The 19,391-nt window shown below is 40.4% G+C and overlaps 1 protein-coding gene across 1 annotated transcript in view; it reads right to left on the reverse strand.

Moving 5' to 3' along the window:
* Positions 1 to 19,391, reverse strand: part of DPYD (dihydropyrimidine dehydrogenase) — a 3,651,715-nt gene that overhangs the window by 3,535,353 nt on the left and 96,971 nt on the right. Inside the window, exon 2 of the mRNA XM_069641531.1 lies at positions 12,690 to 12,800. Coding sequence (XP_069497632.1) covers positions 12,690 to 12,800 — 111 coding nt within the window. The remainder of the gene's footprint in view (positions 1 to 12,689; positions 12,801 to 19,391) is intronic.

Here is a 19,391-nt window from a genome sequence, read left to right on the forward strand (position 1 = left end):
AGTGGATCCTGTACAGAATTAGTAGAAGAAACATCATTCTGGCTGACATATAAAGGGTGCCAGTTTACACATTTCAAGGCATAAAATGAGGGCTGACAATAAGTAAGATGACCTAATCAAATCAAAGACATGCAGTGCCATAGCCCGCAATGCAATCTTGAGGGCCTATGCGGGACAAGCGGCAGGATATAGCATTGAGGGAGTCCTCCTGGTCTATAAACAAAGTATAGTGCCAGCAATAACATATGGCCTGCAAGCCACTTTTATGTCAAACATATCCTGGTTAAATAAGCTGGAGGGCAAGGTTTGGAGGGAACTACTTGGCCTCCCCCAGTGTGTGCCAGTCCAGGCCTTAAGGACAGAGCTGAGCCTGACATTGCTGGTGGATGCACATTTCAATCATAAGGGTCTACGGTTTATTAAGATAATTAAGTTTGTGTCTCCTCTACTGAGCCTACTGGTGCAACGCATGATGGAAGGTGGCAAAACACTGACCAAATTGTATGTCCGACAGAATAGATGTGTCTTTGATGCAATGGGATGGTGTCTGTGTTGGAGGATTAGGTGGGCGTCATTGTAAGAGAGTTCAAAAACAAGATCAGGTTATGGGACTGGGGTCGTACCTTTGAACATCTGTGTAATCATGGCTCTTACCAATGATACATCAGAATCCAATGCGACTACCTAAGCCCGCAGAAATGGCTCTTACCAAGAATACATCAGAATCAAATGCTACTACCTAAACCCGCAGAAATACATGACTCTGTCACCCACCTCTGCTTTGAGGAGATGTGTTTCTTATTACACCTTAACTCACTGCCTACTGGATCAGTAAACGGCCTGTGAACCAGAGCTCTAAAGAGTGACAGATGGTGCTGTCTTTGCAGATGTACAGAAATTATGGAAAAAGACACATTCTCACTCAATGTAGATCACAGGGAGACATCTATATGATGTACCTAGGGGAACTCACACCTGACACAAATATGATAAAATCTGATTCCTACTGCACCCCATGCCTGCTGAAGTAGTCATACGAATATGGTCCTATACAAAATGTGGGAGAAGGTCAAATAAAAATTAGAGAATGCCACAGATTAGGAAACAGGAAATGTACTATTACTTTGTGTAGATTTGATGGAAAACATTATAATTAATGTTTTCCCTTTCTCTTTTTTTAATTCGTAATTTATATGTTCTATGTATGATAACTGTATGTCGTTTTAGTGTATTAAAGTAAATATGCGAAAAGTTATTTGAACTGTAACACATAATTTAAAAATAAATAAATATGAAATTGTTATTTAATCAAACACTACTGTCTCGAGGATAATAGTTGTATAGAAATATATTAGATACAAATATGGTTCTATAATCCTGTAACCATGAGAGTTCACTACCCTTACTCTTTTGTCTAAATGTGATGCGACCAGGCTTTCATTCAGTGTATAAGTGGGAATTAACAGTATTATTTCCTCATTGGTCTTTTGTGTTATAAAGATGGTCATTTTGTTACACATAGCATGTAATTATAAATCTGACCATGATACTATTGTAAGTGTAAGTTGACCCTACAATAACACATTTGGTCTTCCTATTATCTTTACATTATTCTGTTGATTTCTTGTTGAGTTCCCTCTGTGATATCTAAATATCATTGTGTACCCTATGTAGACGATCATATCATTAATGAAATGATGATCATATTTTGATTGTAAGTTTGAATACACTTTAATAATTTACCCTGTATAGAATGTATTTAAATGTAGACATTTTTTGTCTTTATCTTGCCTCACCTCCCACTCTATAGAATATATATCTTTCTGGTGGCATCCGTCAGCATACAGGCACACATGCTTTTAATACATTCCCTCACTAATTATCTTGAGCCCTTTTTTTTATATCGCTTGAATTTGGACTACGTATCTTTGTCATTGTTCCTATCATTTTGGTATGATGTTATTTCAAAATTTAGAGAGTTACATGCAATTTGTTTATGCCATTATATTATAATGTAATTGTGGTGTACATAATTACCAGTCACATCATATAAGGCATCCATTTTCAATGCTACCATTCTGCATGCATGAACTGCAATGAATTTGTTTGGCACTTCACTAATGCTTGTGGTGAGCTATCATCACATGTGAATCTTGACTTCTGTGACGTTTAATTAGACCTTGTTTGACTGTTGTTTACACCGGATTCTTTTGCGGATTATGTTCTGTAGATTCTTTGTTTCTTCACTTTATTCATTGAAAGTTGAACTCCTGTAGTTCCTTATAGGTAAGTGTGGCTTTTTGCTTACATGGTACATTCTGCTGCTCTTTCTATAGACTTCAAAGATGCCTCTGTATTATTTTATTAGTTATTCTACTTATATTATTGTTACAGATTTCCTGTGTTGACTATTTACTTATAGGATGCACCCCAGATTGTGATTTCCTAGAGATAAGTGTCAGGAACTGGGGCAGGAGCAGGAAAAGGAGTGTTGTCTATGTAAAGTGACTCAGAACATGTAAAAACGACATTACCCAGCAGCCTGGAGAATTGCATGTAGTTCTGGCCTTCGCACTTCATACCAGCTGATTATGATTAAAGGGCTTACTTAATGGCCATGCTCAGGTGCAGATTAATGTGGGTTTCCAGCATGGGCAGTGATAGCGGTTAGTTTGAAGCATTTTGAGGATGTGAGAGACTCCAGAGTAATTCTGTGTTCTTAGAAGCCCAGGCCACAGCAGCGACCAGGAACGGCTCAGCATCTATTCAGCCTTCATTCTTCAGGTTTGGGTTGCCCCGTGAGGCTCCCAAGCACACAGATAAGTGCTGGGCCACTGTTTGCTATGATGGGGGGAGCTGGAACTAATGAATGTGTACGGCTCGCACTACTACTAGTCAGGAAGCACAGTGGTTTGGCAATTGCTCTGTTTCACATTACGGAACTGTTTTCTTGAACTTTAATGTACAAGTAAAAGCTATCAGCATTGTGAAAGAGAATGCATGTTGCGAGGGACATGCTGAAGGCACTATCGGAGCGATAGTGTCAAAGATTTACATCCATTAAATGCAGAGAAAGGGGTTTGGCCCCATGGGCTGCATTATTGGGAACTCCTAAATATAATGTCACATCCTGCTTGCTTTGCTCGCCCAAAGGGCCATGTCTCTTGTTTTTTTCATGAAAGCGGGATATCCCTTGTTTGTGCCATGCTGCTTGCTACAAAGTCCATGTCTATATAGCATGCTGCCAAAGGGTATATGTTCCACGTGCTTATGTTGCATTAACTTCCATGTGATATGCTTCCATGTTATGTCCTTTATGCTACAATAAAGTATGTGCTCCACAGGCATTGTAGCAGAATCCAGGTTTAGGTAGGAGTGGGAAGGTTTAGGGTCTAGGATTGATGTTTGCAGAGATTTGTGAGAGTAGGACAGGAGTGTTAATTATTGTGTGTTGTTTTTTCCCTAAAATTCTCCAACACCTATCCCACTGTGCTACCTGACTTCCTCTTTTGAGTTTTCCTTATCTCCCTCTACCTATCCACAAATTCTCCCTAATCCCTCTTCCCCCCATTGGCGGCCACGTGGTTACCTGTTGTGTTCTAATCAGGCACCTGTGCTAACCACGGCAGGGGGGTCATTCTATTCGGCTACTGTGGTTCGAGGGGGAGTGTCAATATTCTCTCCTCCCTTGGTTCTTGACAGTAAGTGTAGTTGCCTATTGTCTTTTAGTTACTATATGCACACATCAAGGAATCACTTCTTTTCAGACCCTCCATCCACTATCATATCTTTAGATTCATGACTTCATGAAGGCTTTGACTATCTGTCTGTTGATTACACATATCCCAAAACACACCAAGCCCATTTTTTATATTTGGTTCATGTATCGTTTAATAATTGATTGCCTTCATAGATTGCATTCTATTATATTTTTGACTGAATTATCTATATCTTGTTTAAAATCTTCTACTTACTGGTTGTTTTCCAACATTGAATAGAGTGCAGGGGGCGGGACTGTACTCTAACTCAGGACACTTTTGTTTCTGTTTTGTTCAATTGCAGCTTTGGTGCTAGAGTTTCCCATCTCTCCCCTGCACATTGAACTGTTCATTTTGAATACTATAAGATATTCTTGAATTTACATTCATGTCGGCCTTCAATTAGGTGTTTTGCATTGGTTCTCTTCTTTTGACAAGACAAATGCCAATACATCATAAATAGGTTCCTTAGCACATACAAAATGAAAACATGTACTTTTACAATAGTAAGCATGGGCTATAGTTTCACACTCCAGCTCCTGTATCTCCAATACTCCAGCCTACTTCAAGATGGATATTCTGAATAGGACCATAGAAAAGTTCAGATGTACCTGACATTTATCAAATAAAACAATAAAAGGGATCTATAACATCAGCCAGCTGCTTACACCATTAAAATCATATTCTAAACATCCATCTCAATATTGCTTAGTTGCTACGTTTATTAATACACGCCACGTTCGTTTCAGAATCTATTGCGGGGCAATGTGTTTCAACAGAAGGCTTTCATTGTTATCACAATCCTGTTGTAATAGGAAAAACACACCAGTCATTACAGAAGAGCCAAAGAAATAACCAACGTTTGACATCATCAATGGTCTCTGATCTCAATAGACATTTGATAAGTTTATCAACAGTAAGGACTGATTGACTTAATAAAGGCATCACTATTTAATTTCCAATGAGATGTCTTTGACCTGTCATAAAATGGCTGGAGAAGCAGCCCTCAAGATGATCCTGGTAGGATTGAAAAGAAGCATCCACTCCAATGACAGTCACGTTAATCACATTTTTGTGGGCATGTTTTATCCCCTCTCTGAAAAAGAACCTTTGATGCTCACATTGTGCCTATTATGTAGCCTTGCACTCAAACCCTAATCCGCTGTGTCTGACCCATGGGGAATCTGATCACATGAGAAGGCAAACTGTGATCCATAATCCCTCAATTTTCTTCTTACCAAAGAAACTGTAACATGTGCATTCGAGGAATGTTTAAAAAGGAGTTAAACTCTTAATATGCAACCTTTATAATGAATTCCAGGCAATATGTAAGTGAGAAAAGCTGTTCTTTCATAGCTCACATATGTAATTATGGATATCTTTTTCATCTGAAAGTTTATAAATGCATCTCACGATGTGTCTTTATTGTATGTACACCCTCCAAGTGCTGTTTGGTGCAGTTGAATCTTAACCAATGCAAGTTTTATGTCATCTACAAATGTATTAAAAAGTGGCAATGATTGTGCATGTTTCAATAAGAAGCCTACAACTAAATGGAGAATGTTGTGCAAAGAGGCAATTGCCTGAGGGTGTCTATGTTCGGTCCCTCAAGTGGGAACACAGGTCTGGTGATTTGGGTGGTGGTGGTGCTTTAAAAAATGCCACTAAGTGTTGCATGTCAAGTAGTCTACTGGCTTGAGACCATTGGCAAGGACAAAGTCAGTGAAATCAATCCACCATTTGCATATTGGAGTTATGTTTATGCACATCTCTGCATACAGCCTTGCATACACCGATACACACATCTCTAGTATTTAGTATACTGACGTTGACCATGTTGAAACGGGCATGTTGTTTATTCTAGTCATTGGTCCAGAAAGATATTGAATAATTCAGAATTTTAAAGTGACTCCATCTCAAAATTCCCAATAGTGCAATAATAGATTCTCACCAATTAGAAAATGACAAGTAGAGTATGTATTACAGACCCGTACCTTTTCTGGTGTGTTTCTCTATACCCTTACTTGAAAATGGTGGTATGTCTTACTACAGAGTTGTAGTACAAAATAGTCCCATTACTGAACCAAAGCTCATTTTATATTACAATAATCAGAATCCATTACCTATGATGATTACCAATGTGATTATTGCAAGCAAATATTCAATATGATGCAGTCACACATACAGCAACCAAAAGATGAACAACTGTGGTACCAACATGTTGAGACACGTGCGTTCCAGATGTCAGCAAATATTACATTTATCTAAAATAGAAAGTTGTGCTAATTGGCCTTCTCTTTAGATAAAACAAAGCGTGTCTTATGAAAGAGTATACACTGTTGTTACCTTGTCAGCACGCTTCCATCCAAGCATGTAGACCTTCAATCTTGAATAACTCCAAGATTGTTCACGATAGCTTTGAATCTGAATGTCCATCCCTCCTGTAATGTTCAACTAAAATTGTGTACATTGGGCACTAAGACTAACACGATGTTCTCCAACATAGACTATGTACAGGCTGGGCTGTCATTCCCATAGAGTTTGTGGCAAGGGCAAGCACTAGAACATGTTACTGGTAAATGTGCTGTGGAAAGAAAGTTACCAGATGAAACGGCCATGCAATAATTGTTGTAGAATAGATACTTGCCACACAATGGATGCAGAGAAAAATGACTCCGCATAGCGGGTGTGGTAGCATCCACATCACAGTAATAGTGCTCTTGCTGCCCTCTTTCATCTGAAATTTGGTTGGCCAGTTTGCTCTAAGGGTTTGCTTGATTTGAAAGAAAAAGGTTGGTCTTGGTATAGTAGGATGGCTACAGTAACCATCACCAATGTTTAAATATGTATTCAAGAATTGTCAACATATGTTAGGAAAATGCCTCCCTCACACACACAGGCTAACTTATTGTGCCCATTGGTTTTGGGCGTCTTTGTTAAGAACATATCCCTATTGAAGTGTTAAGGAGTTATCAGTGCCTGGCATCCTAATATGTGCAGAATATCCTTGATGTAATCATTTTACTTTCAGGTTCTTGGCTTGAAGGCTAAGCATGTAAAGATGCATATGGCTTAGGACTGTCACCTGGCAGCTTTCGAGCCAGGTTTGCCACCAGTGTTTGTAGGATACTTCCTAGCAGTCCTCTGATGTTCACATCTTGGAAAATGTGAAGTGTGTCATGCTGCTCATTTCCTCGCAAAGCAGATGAGGAAATCCATCATCAGGACATTGCAGTCACCGCTTTGCCAGATTCAGCATGGAGCACCTGCATCTCAAACTTGTTTTATTGGATTCCATGTTTTTGTATTTATTTATCCCATATATACTGGGACTAGGGTGACCTCTATTTTTCCATTTTTACAAGTACTTTTGCTGGCCGATTGCTTGCCGCAATGGCCCATTTCCTAATGGATAGGGTAGCATGGACAGCCAATCTTTGTAGCTATACTTGCTTTCAATTGAGAATAATTGAAGCTCGTTTCGGATTGTTCCAAGCCAGTAATAGCACAGCCAGCAAAGCAGACAATCACATGCCTGGGGGCTGTCAACAACATTAAGTGGCAAAATAAAAAATCCAAACAAAACAGAAATCTCCTGGAGCACCCTGACAAGGCAGAGTGGAATGAAGCTCTGCTAAGAATAAGGGCTTGGCTAGATTCCAGCAGTGGCAAACATACAGACCAACAAGCAAGGATTTACAGGCTGGATCGCAAGCTGAGGCTGAGAATAGGATAGCTTGCTCTGGTGTAGCTCAAACAGTTAATCTTGATAGATGATAAAATAAATATTTCTTTTGCTGGAGCCAATATAAAAAACATACACTGCTTAAGACATCTGCATTTGCACAGAAAGCAAGTGCACACATGTCAAATTTGAGGAAGCAGTGTACTGATATTTGGGCAGCGAAGAGACAGACATGCATCCATCTGGTAGATGGCGGGAGCTTTATGTGTACATATTTCAGCACGCACTAAGTAAATACATATACAGTCGAAGTGAATACTGCACATAAACTCCAATTCATACACCATCTACCGCGTTACACCCAAACGATTAATCAATAATCAGCTTGAATTAAATATGTACACAAATGGGAGACCTAGTGGAAACCATACACGCACCTTTTGAAACCGCGTTTAAAATATCAGGCCTAACAGAAACTGGATGCATGATACAATTCAACAACTAATTTACGTGAATCTTACCTCAATCAACAAGTCTAGTCTTTCAAATGTTACCATGCCCACAGCGCGAACAATTGAACCTAATGAAACACCATCTGGTCAAAGGATAGAGAGAACAGGAAGGAAATTGTGACAGCGACCATTAACGATGTAAACAGACATAGGGGTAGTAAACATCATGTAAATAGTTTACCAAAAGGCCCCTGGGACAGTGTAATGTGGCTGTAAAATAGGAGGACCCCATGATGCCATGGGTCCGGACTCAGCCTCCTCAGAAGATTCATACTAGCAGCACCTTGACGTGCACAATGATGTGCAGCTATCCTTGTATTCTGGCTCAGCAACTCTTGCATGTTAAGAATCACTTGTACTCTCTCAAGCAAATGAGCATTGATACACAACCATGGTAAGGGTGTAGGGAGGGTGTTGTCCCAGTTTTCCTTAAAAAAATGTGAACATTTGGTTAAGATAGCCAGTAAGAGGAGCAGGATCACCAGAAAATACAATACAACCAACACCCCACAGGAGAAAAAAGATACCTAACGTTCATTATCAATCTGATTATGAGTGGACAACTGGATATTCGAAGAGATATACAAGAATTCAAAAGTAGTACAACTTCCATCCAGCAACAAAGTTCCCAGGTGCAGCAGTCCCTAGTTGATAGTAAGTCCACTCTTTTCTGCTATTGCCAGTCGGATTGATGATCTCAATTTACAACTTTCCAATATAGAGTTAATGCTTGAATGAGAAAAGGATGGTTGGGCTTAAACTATCAAATGGGCAGTCATGGACAAGATGGGCTTAAAGTATCGCTATAGAAATTCAAATGTTAAAGACTATGGAATGCAGAAATTAAAGTAGAAAAGAACCAAGTGAGTTTATAGATTCAGCCTTTCAAACTGTGCTTCAAGAATTAAATGATTAAGATGAGTAGAAAAGTTCAATGGGCCCATCATTCGGGCAACTAGGGAGGGAGCATGACGCAGTCTGCAGGACCAGTCTGCTACCAAGAGAATGCAGCAAAGAGTAACTAGAGCATTGGGTTTGCTCTTAAATGGGCAGGGATGTTGGAATCATGAAAGGGGCAAGAGCTTTAGTGTTCCTGGTTGAGGGGTTTAGGTGTTTTTTTTTTTAATGATAACTTGGATTGGAACTTGAAAAGTACAAATGTTAAAGCGATGACCTCAGGCTATAAAAGTCAAAATATGTGCCTCAACTGTTGGAATACATTGCCATTTTTAAGACCAGCAAGACGGATATCCTCCAGAACACCAGCTCTCTCCTTTCTTCTCTCTCTCTGGCCGCCTACTCTGGGCCCTCTTCCTGCTCCTACCTATGAGACTAAGAACTTTGGGGTCAACTTTGACTGCACCCTCTCCTTCTCCTTCTCTCCTCACATCTCCGACATCTCGAAGAAGACAAACTATCAGCTGCACCTCCTCAGAGGTATTCTTCCTCTCCTCACTTTCCCCCAGAAACTCACTGTCTCCAGTGCTCTGGTCCTGTCTAGACTGGACTATTGCAACAGGCTCTTTCTAAATCTGCCTGCCTCTACTCTCCAACCTCTACACCTTATCCAGAACAGGACTGCAAGACTTGTCTTTGGCCTCAAGCCCAGGATTCGTATCTCTCCAGCTCTGAAATCTCTTCATTGGCTCCCAGTGGTGGCAAGGATTAAGTTCACAACCATTTGCATTAGTCCACAAGTCTTTCTGGGGCCTGCGACCGCACTAACTCCAACTCTCTCTTCCTAAACATCACCCTACTCGAGCTCTCTGCTCATTCACCTCCACCTCTCTGAAGGTCAGTCTCATTTCCAAGCAGAGAGTTGGGGGCAGATCTCTATCTATGGCTGGGCCCTCCTATGTAACTGTCTCCCTACCTCTCTCAGACTTGAACAGAACCACTGCTGGTCCCAGAAGCAACTCAAGACTTCCTCTTCGCTTCCGCTTTCTCTCTTCCTCTCCTGATGACCCGTCTGCTCCATGCATTGGTCACCTGGCCACCCACAGAACTCGGGCTCAGGTCCCTGCATGTCCACTTGCACCTCGCACTGCCTCTTGGCTCCCCCAATACTTGTGGTCTGTCTCTGTAACCCTACATTCCCTTCTCTCTGCTCTTATGAGCCACCCGTTGGCTGCACTTTCGGATTTACCTGCCCCCCACCCTTGGAACTTCTCCCCTTCCACTTCCCTGCACCTGTGTGATCTGAATGACACAAGGCCTAGTAAGATAGTTGTTTTGTCCTCCTTCTGTTCTCCCCCCCTTGTGCTGTCGCACATTGAAACCCTTGTGTACAGGCACGTTATAAATGCTATATCATCTCATATCATAGCATTTATAAGTCATTGCTGCTGCCAAGATGGGCCAAGAGTGAGACTGTGTTGAAAGTGCGAGAATCAGGTCACATGAGTGGGAAGGAATGGGTTGGTATAAGCATTCAGAGTTAAATACCCCGCTCCGAGAGTCCTGGGGTTTATGAAAAACAGCTTCCCAGTGATTCATTTGAAAATAATTAAGTGTGAGTGAGATGTTTATTAAGGTGGTGCCTTGCATCATGCAGCATAGCCACCAATTATGAACTTGGTCCTTCAGCCCCCCTTCACTCACTCTCATCAGTCTCCTGACTAGTCCTGACTGATAACTTGAATTATGTTCTGTTTGATTCAGTCTCCCTCTTAGGGCATCTACCCCCACGGTTCTGTCTGCTCTGTCTAATTCTCCCTCTCCTCAGTCTATTCACAGCTATGTGAAGCCAGTGAAGGATTTAATTTTTTGGATAGTTCAAGTAATGTCAACATCTTCAATAAATGCACATTTTGCACGCCCTCTATATGTAGTATACACACAGAATAAGGTTACCACACATCCACCATTTTGGGGGACAGTACCCGATTTCAGTCCCTTTTCTCTGTGCAATTTGTGTCCTCAAAAGTGTCCCAAATGCTTGCTTATGTTTAGGAATTTTACCTGATATTTGGAGACAGTGCCTCCCATTGGTCAGGGACAAGAAAGAAACGTTACTTGCCCCTGACCAATGGGAGCCACTGTCTCCAAATGTGTTAAACATATATTAGACAACTTATGTTTAACATATGTTAGACTTATGTTAAAATATGTCTGAACATGTTAAACCTCTGAGCACCAGCCTCCATTAACCCCATTCAATGCACAGCTCATTGTCTTTGGTAGCCTTTCCAATTTCTGGTGTTCCCAATTCTGGACTTCTTCCCTTGACACATGTCCTCCATGTATCTCATTAATGAAAAACCTTGGTTTAGAATTTGCATGCATAACTTACTTGTTTCCCTTGGCTCACTTATGTCTCAACTTACTGCTGGTATTAACCTTGCCTTTTATTACAGATGTTTACTTTTAACATATTTCTGCACTTCTACAATCACATCGAAATTATTCTAATTCGCTCTATCTTGGGCTTGGTGCCAACTGCACTGATTTCAAATTCTCCACTCACCCAGCTCTCTCTACAACCCGGTCAACCACCTCACCCCCACTCTCTACCCCACTCATTCTTCCTCTCACACACTTGCTTTATTTATTACCCTCTCACTCTCAACCTTTCTCACTCATATTTCCTCCTGCTCATCATTGATGGCACCCTCTCTTAATCATTTCCTCCCTTGCTCTATTCTCCTTTCTTCTTATTCTCTTCCACGCCCGCGCCCCATATCACATCCTCTTTTGAAACGCTGCACTCTCCTCCTTGCATCCTGGTACCTATAAATGCAAAATGCAAATAACAGCAGTGGTAAATGACACTGCTATATGAGTGAGTATGTCTACTGAAATCTCCATGCATGTGTGGGGTGTTTCCTGCTCCACACGTTGCACTGTTTTGTCTAGGTTTGTAACTAGTTTCCGTAACAGCGCCCTGATGCCTTCGGGTTTAGGTGCTTTACAAATGTAACCATAAATAAATAAAATAAATAAACAGCATTAAACGCCAAAAATATTGCCGATGCTTGTTTAAAAAGCCAGGGAAAAGAAACTCTAGCATGAGTTCGAGAGTGGCACGTGTGTTTTAAAGAATAAAGTACCCGCTTTTCCACGTAAAAGATGTGGCGAGTCACTTTAGTTTTATGATCCTTTAGTGGACTTTTTCTACTCTCTTGTAACACACAACTGGGAGTACTTTTATTGAATAAACATACGTAGCAATTTTATTTTTGTCGTTGTAATAGATCACACCTCAGGGGAAATACTCACATGTGAGTGAGTATTAGAAATCGAGATGTGTAGAGAGGACTTTGGTTCAATGTGGGCTGTATTTCAAGACATTCTGTTTCTATAATGCATAGACATAAAAAGAAGCCTTTGAAGAAAAGCGAGTGAGAACGATTAGAAGCAAGGCAAGTGAGGGTTCTCTTTTAGCTTTTCATTGATTAATGCGCTGCTCCGTCTTCTATTAACTTAAGAGTTTCATTGCATTGTGGCCTCTCCCTGTTTATCTATGAACTTAAACAGCATTAAAAGTCAGGGCCGATTAATGAGTTGAGTGCTTGTGGTCAGGCCCAGTTGTCACAGACAATGATGGGGAGCCCAAAAAAATAAACCTACTGACTTCCTGGTCCACATTTTATCGCGCTCAGCAGCCTGTGACTGAAACCCGCAATTAGGCAAGTCAATCCATGCCATTAGCTCCTATTACTGGAGACAGTTCTATAATGTAGGTAATGTGCCATTGCTCTTAAGCAAAAGATCTCATCCGCAGCGAGCACTTACAGAGCAGTTCTTATCGGAGTTCCTCTTCCAGTGCTTTTTCTCTCGCTTCTTCGCTGCAGTGGAAAGTACAGCTGCGTGAGTCTGGATACGAGGATTCAATGCCAAGATGTTCTAAGAAGAAAACAAAAAGAAAAGATATGAAAGTTGTGTTCGGTTGAATGCGAAGAAAGACTTCACCCAGATACACAGAGTACAACAGAATATTGTAAAATAAAAAAAAAAGATCTTTTAATATTTTGAAAATACTTTGTTTATGTTTAAAGACATAACTAGAGAACATCCATGTTACTAAAATATGTATTCTCCTTTTCACAGAATTGACATGTGGTCGTTCATTGTGACTTTGCAGACTTTGCATCTGGAATTCAGCAACTACTGGTGATCAATTTAATATAATGGAAAACCGTTAGCGTTTCTGGAATCCCGGGTATTTACAGCGTGCCATATTTTCTAATAATGGGTGTTATTGGACAGGCTGCGTATGAAATACTGCACTTTGTACCCATACCTATGTAAGGTAGAAAGTCACCTTTCCGCTCACGTTTGGAGTCATCGTGACTTATGCAGATTTTGTGATGTCCCAATTAGTTTTCACCATGTAGGGTCACTTTTGATGGGAATTAAAGATGGGCAATTTAAACAAGCTTCCATCTATGCTTAGGTGATGGGGATGGATGAAGTAGTTCTGGAATCCACAACCCACCGCACTTGCTAATCCCTGTGAAGGTTTGCATTTGGCAAGCCACACTGATTGGCTGGTCATTAGCCCCTGTAGTCCATTACCCTACTGGTCACACATTATCTAAATCACATTCCCATAAACAAAGGTGCATTGTTACCCTAATACATTTCTTTAACAACTAAATATTCTTGACCATCACATGATGTGCACCCCTCCGTCGGATCCTGATCAAATTGTTGTAGCAAGGTCAACTCTACTTTGATAACACTAGGGGCCCCATCATTATACCAGACACTGTGGCAGGAACAAAGAGCTCCCTGCCATTGTAGATACATTTATTGGCATCACCTGTGCTCCTCCAATCCCAAACCATGGTGCAGCCCTAGCACGTCTCCTCCCTTATCTCTCTGGGAACCCAGGTGCCAATGAATGACGTGATCAGGGCAACACTTTTATGTTATTGATCCCTAGAGTGTGGCTCCTGCAGTTCAAATAGAATGACCGCTCTTTGGCTGAGGGCAGTAGTGCTGTGAACCACACCAGCCCTCCTGGCATCACAGAACCCCATGTCCACGCTCACATGAATCTAATCTTTGAAAAGAGTGCATCCGTTCCCTGCCTCCCTGGCCCCAACATTCCTTCCCCAACCCCAGCTGGACTCAATAAACTGTTATCAACACAAGATGGCTGCCTTTGGCCTTGACTCATAATTTCTCTCTGGGAGGGATGGAATGAGTACTTCCCTCAGGATCAACTGGACAGAGCCACAGCTCCAGGTTAGGCTGGTTTCTCATACTTTCACAAATGCATTCTGTAGCTTGCCCTAAAATCCAACATGGCGGAGCTCCTGCTACCTTAGCCCCCATCCTCATCTTTACTGCAACACTTCCCTGATTCCATCTCATACACCTACTTATATCAGCTACTAACTCGCACATCCCATAAAACGTAATACTGTATAATACTGCAAATGTGAAATACATCACCTTAACTTTCACCTCTGAAACCGCATTGTAAATACAACATTGCTCTTTCAGTATGGATATATGGTGTTTCTGATATGTGACACAGCTAACTACAGATGGATACCTGCACATTCTTCCATGCCCAACACAAATGGCTAATACTAGGTCGCCTGCTTGTATGTTTTTCGCAAACCTGAATCTCTTCGCCTGACTGGGACATTGCACATGCATCACAACAATGGCCACTGTTGTGCTTTGTCTAACCAGATGTTGCATCACCGGTTTTTCTCATCAGCACCTGTGGCAACTTTATTGGACGTCTTTGTCTAGTTAACGGCTTTTTATCTTTGGAGTCCCAGAGATCTGCCTCAAGGTTTTGTTCCATTCTTCTGGCTAAAAGGTACACCGGTACAGAATATGACTATTCTCGAAAGAATCACATGGTTGTTCCTCCAGAAAAGCGTGTGAAATTGTAGAGTTCATCCTACTCTGGGGAGTTTTCTTCATCAGGATATCATTGTTAGAGTCCCTCCACTCAGAAAGGAGTCTTTTTTCCACACTTTAGGCTCTAGTGCAGGGTTGTTCAAATCCATGTCTCGAGGGACGGAATCCTGACTGGTTTTCCGGATACCCCCAATTAACATTCATGAGTTAAATTTGCATAAAAATATTCTAAATGTAGGCATGTTTTTTCCATTAATATTAATGGTGGATATTCTGAAAACCTATCAGGATTGTGTTGCTTGAGGCCTGGAGTTGGACAACCCTGGTCTAGTGCTATCAATTGCATTTGGTGCCCTTCAAGATATTAACCACAATCTGTCAGGCTGAGTTTTTCTCTGCAATCTCCAGATCACAATGATGTAGAGTGATCATCTTGATAACTTAAATAGGGTGAACTCTTCCTCCGTCAAGTCTTCATGCTTCTCCACTTCATAGCCCCTGTGATCAGGACTGAATTGGACTAAAGAATGTGTTTGTGCTATTGACTAAATTTGTGATTGGGTTTGCAATTCTAGGGCCCTCAGAGCCTCACTACAAGTTGAGTAGCCTTTTGTGGACTCCTGACAAATGTGCATGACTGTGTGTTCAATTTTACTGTCATTTTCTATTTTTCAGAAAAATATTTTTGCTTACCTATAGTTTGCAGTTATTGTTTTGCACAATATTATTATAAATAATATATTATCACATAAATTTTGTGTGAACAATTTCTTATTGTGTTAATAGCAAAAGTGTTTACATATCTTTAAACCATCCTTAGCAATCTGAAAACTTCCCTTGACTGCACAACCATCTTATTTCTTCAACAGTCTGGATAACCCTTAGGAAACACTCTGTACACTAAGGTAGGATGATTTATTTGGGCTCTTGAAATATTGTAATAAAACAAATAAACTAATATTGCTGGCTTCATTGGTGGCATCTAGGTATTTAGGGTGTACTGGGCACCTGAGATAAGTGCCAATAAGAATATATCTACTTGAGCTATGGAGCTTTAGAGATTTTGCAGAGAGAATACGCAGAGACATTACAGGCCCAAACCTCCTAAGGGTGTGGCAAGTGCCTATGTGGTGGGAAATGTGTTGCTATGCCTAAATGCATTTGAAATACATTGCATATACTGTTGACTATGAGCCTGGGAAGGACCAAGCTACTTGAACTCTAGCCTTCTATGTGGTACAGTTATTGTGACTCTATCCTTGAACTGTTTGCTGAAACGAAGCTTGAGTCTCTGGGAGAGGAATTTATGAGAGTAGTTGCTAAGGCACCAACACAACACTAAGATTAAAATATATATATATGTTATGAAATTGTGTTACATGTGTGAATGTTGTTTTTAATTTACCTGGGTGGATTCACGTGTGGTTAATTTGACTTTGCTACAATACATGTTTGATGCTCTTGCAAATTAGTTGCATCAGCATCCAGCTGACCTGTGATATTAATCCCAAAAATGTGCCTACTGCCTATTGCAGCTATCCTACTTGAGGGAGACATTTATATATATGTTTTTCTCAGTGAAAATGCTAAGCTTTGCCAGGCAAAATAGCAAGAGAAATCCTTAAGAAATGTAATATGACAGCCATACAAATTCCGAAAAAAATAAATCACAAATGTGGTCTTCCTTTGCTGAAGACAAGCACTACGTTAATGGGTTCATACACAAGGATAAGGAAACCATTAGTGAATGTGAACAATCTTTAATCACATTTGCACTAATAAAATATGTGCTGTGTGTTTTCTAAATTTATTCCACAGTGCAGATCGTTTAAAAAAAAATGATGTTGCTTTAAAAAGAATAATAACAAAACAGACATACTAGTTGTACATGTACGTAGTTTATGGTGTGGATAGTGATCCACATAAGGAGTGTTATCACTACTTTGCTTTGCAGCAGAGGGAAGTATGATAGTCATATCCTGACAATCCCAAACACCTGTTGACCACAGAAGGAGACACTCTAGCTGTAACTGCTAGGCACTTGGGTTGAAGGGTGTAAGACAATAAATTCTCAAAGAAGCCTATTCCATAAGTTAACTTTCACAAGTAGTGAATGTCTCCTGGAAGGTTCTCCAAATTTGGACAATATCCTTAGGTTTATGAAACTGCATCCCAAGAATATATTTAATAAAATTGACAAAGGTCTAGTGTACGGAGAGTCACTTACTTGGGCTGGTACCATTATGGGCTATGTCTGAGGGCAATGTACATGGACCTCGGGTGTGATCTACCATAGGACTAAAAGAATGGCTTGTAGGCACCCATAGAAGTTATATCATTCCCTTGCTACAATCCAAGTGTGAGTCAAAGTTGTAAGTATACATGTTCAAATTGACACAGACATCCCAGCAAATGGTCAATGATTTGGAAAAACTCAAAATGCTGCATGTACCAGTCAACCTATCTGCTGCTGTGGTCGTTAGGTCAGAGACAAAGACAAATATTCTCAGGACTACGCTCTTAAAACGCTTTTAGTGGTACCCAATGTAAATAAAAAAGGTGAACAATGGCATCCCTCATTTGCTTGAACTAGGGTCTACTGTCTTTCCTACTCTTTTCAGAGGAGCAAGTTACTTTCTGGGAACAAGGTCAATCCCAGGGACATTCCTGAATTGCAAAGCCGTTTTACAGAAGAAGATCCTGGGAAAAAAAGTGTTTCTGTAAGAGTAAAAAATATTTTTCACTTTAGGGCCTAAGAAGATGGACTATCCCAGTTGAAAGGAGCAACACTGTGAAACTAATTTCATTGATCCAACTATTTGTATTTTGTATTGGTTTGTGACTTATATAACGCTTTACACCAAAGCGCTGAACAGAGAACACACTTAACAGTACAATCAAATGCAAGGTTAAAAACGACAAAAAGGTATTCATGGTTGTTGTTCTAAGTGAAGAAGATAGGTCTTAGGAGTATAAGAGTAGTACGAAATAGATAGTAGTAAGAGTAGTACAAACACGATGAAATAGCAAACCAGTGATTGGCCACCAGGGGGACAAGGAACTGTAAATAGAAAATGAGACAGAGAATGAAGAACACATGCAGGAGAATAAAAAGGGACACGAGAAGATAGATACGAGGGGGCAAAGCCATAGAGAGATTTTAAGACGAGTGAGAGAAAACTACATTTCAGACAAGAGTGAAATGAAAGCAAGCCAAGAGAACACAATGGTGGAAAAATTGTGTCACAAATAGAAGCATTGAAAACAGACTTTAAAGGGGCCAATCGAGAGACAGGGAGTACAAGAGTGTGACAGAGCTATAGAATAATCGTGAAAAGATAAGTGAAGAAATCAAAACCTTGGTGGCATTAAACATAAGAAAAGGACGAGATTAGTGAATGTTAAATAGATGAAAGCAACAAGCGCATGAAGTAATAGAGATGTGATGAGAAAAGGATGAACCGGTATCAAAGAACGAGAGGTAAGATTATTATGCACAGAAGATGAAAAGGAAGAAAAGGACAGAAAAAGCTAGGTATCAGCCACATAGAATTGATGGGATATTCCAAAAGACAAGATGGTACTAGCAAGAGGTGATGTGTAGAGAGAGAAAAGAAAAAGGTCCTAAAACAGAACCTTGAGGAACGCTGTGAAGAAGAGGCAGTGTGTCATAAGAGGACCCAGTCCAAGATACGAAATACATTTAGTTAGATAAATATGAACACAGCCAAGATAAAACAGAACCACAGAACTCAAAAGAAGAAAGAGAAGAAAGGAGGAGAGTATGATCCACAGTGTCAAAAACCACTGATAAATCCAACAGAATCAAAAGAGAAGAGTGTTTAGAATAACAAGAAGAACACAGCGAATCACAAACAGAAAGGAAAGCAGTTTCAGTGGAGAGGACGAAAGCCATCCTAGGAACAAGGAAGAATAGAGTTTTCAGTGAGAAAAGTAGAAAACTGGGAATAGACAAGACGCTTGAGAAGCTTAGAGAGATAAGGAAGAAGATAAATGGGCCAAATATTTGCAGGAAGAGAGGGTTCAAGGGAAGATTTCTTTAGAATAGGAAGAAAAGAAGCATGTTTAAATGAGGAAGGAAAGGTGTAAGTAATCAGAGAAATATTAAAGAAAGCAGTAAGATAGGAAATCAGAGAGGGAGAGACCATAGGAAAAATTAAAGAAGAAATTGGATCTGAGGGAGAGACTGTGGGGTGGGCATGAGCAAGTAAGGAAGAAGTCTCAGAATTAGAGATCTAAAAGAAAGATTAAATAGTTGGGGTGGATGAGGAGCTTGAGGAAGAAAAGCAGGCAGAAGAGGAAGGGACGACGGCCGCTTGAAGAACAGGAAGAACAATCAGAGGCAGATAGAATGGAGTTAAGAGAGTAATAACTATAGAAATATGGGCTTCTTTACAGTGTGTATAATGAGAGTGAGCATGATGTCCATAGAAGACTTGCTATATTTGCTCACAGGCCCTTCCTATTTAATGTGGCCCATGAAGTTCCTGTTGCAGATCACATGCAGTGGAGAAGACCATAGAACAACTGTCAATTTCCACCCCATTTTGGCTAGTAAATAATTAAGACAACCACTACAAGGTGCGTCCC

Source organism: Ambystoma mexicanum, chromosome 1q (genome assembly GCF_040938575.1).
Source record: "Ambystoma mexicanum isolate Mex_15411 chromosome 1q, UKY_AmexF1_1, whole genome shotgun sequence".
NCBI classification, from domain to species: domain Eukaryota; kingdom Metazoa; phylum Chordata; class Amphibia; order Caudata; family Ambystomatidae; genus Ambystoma; species Ambystoma mexicanum.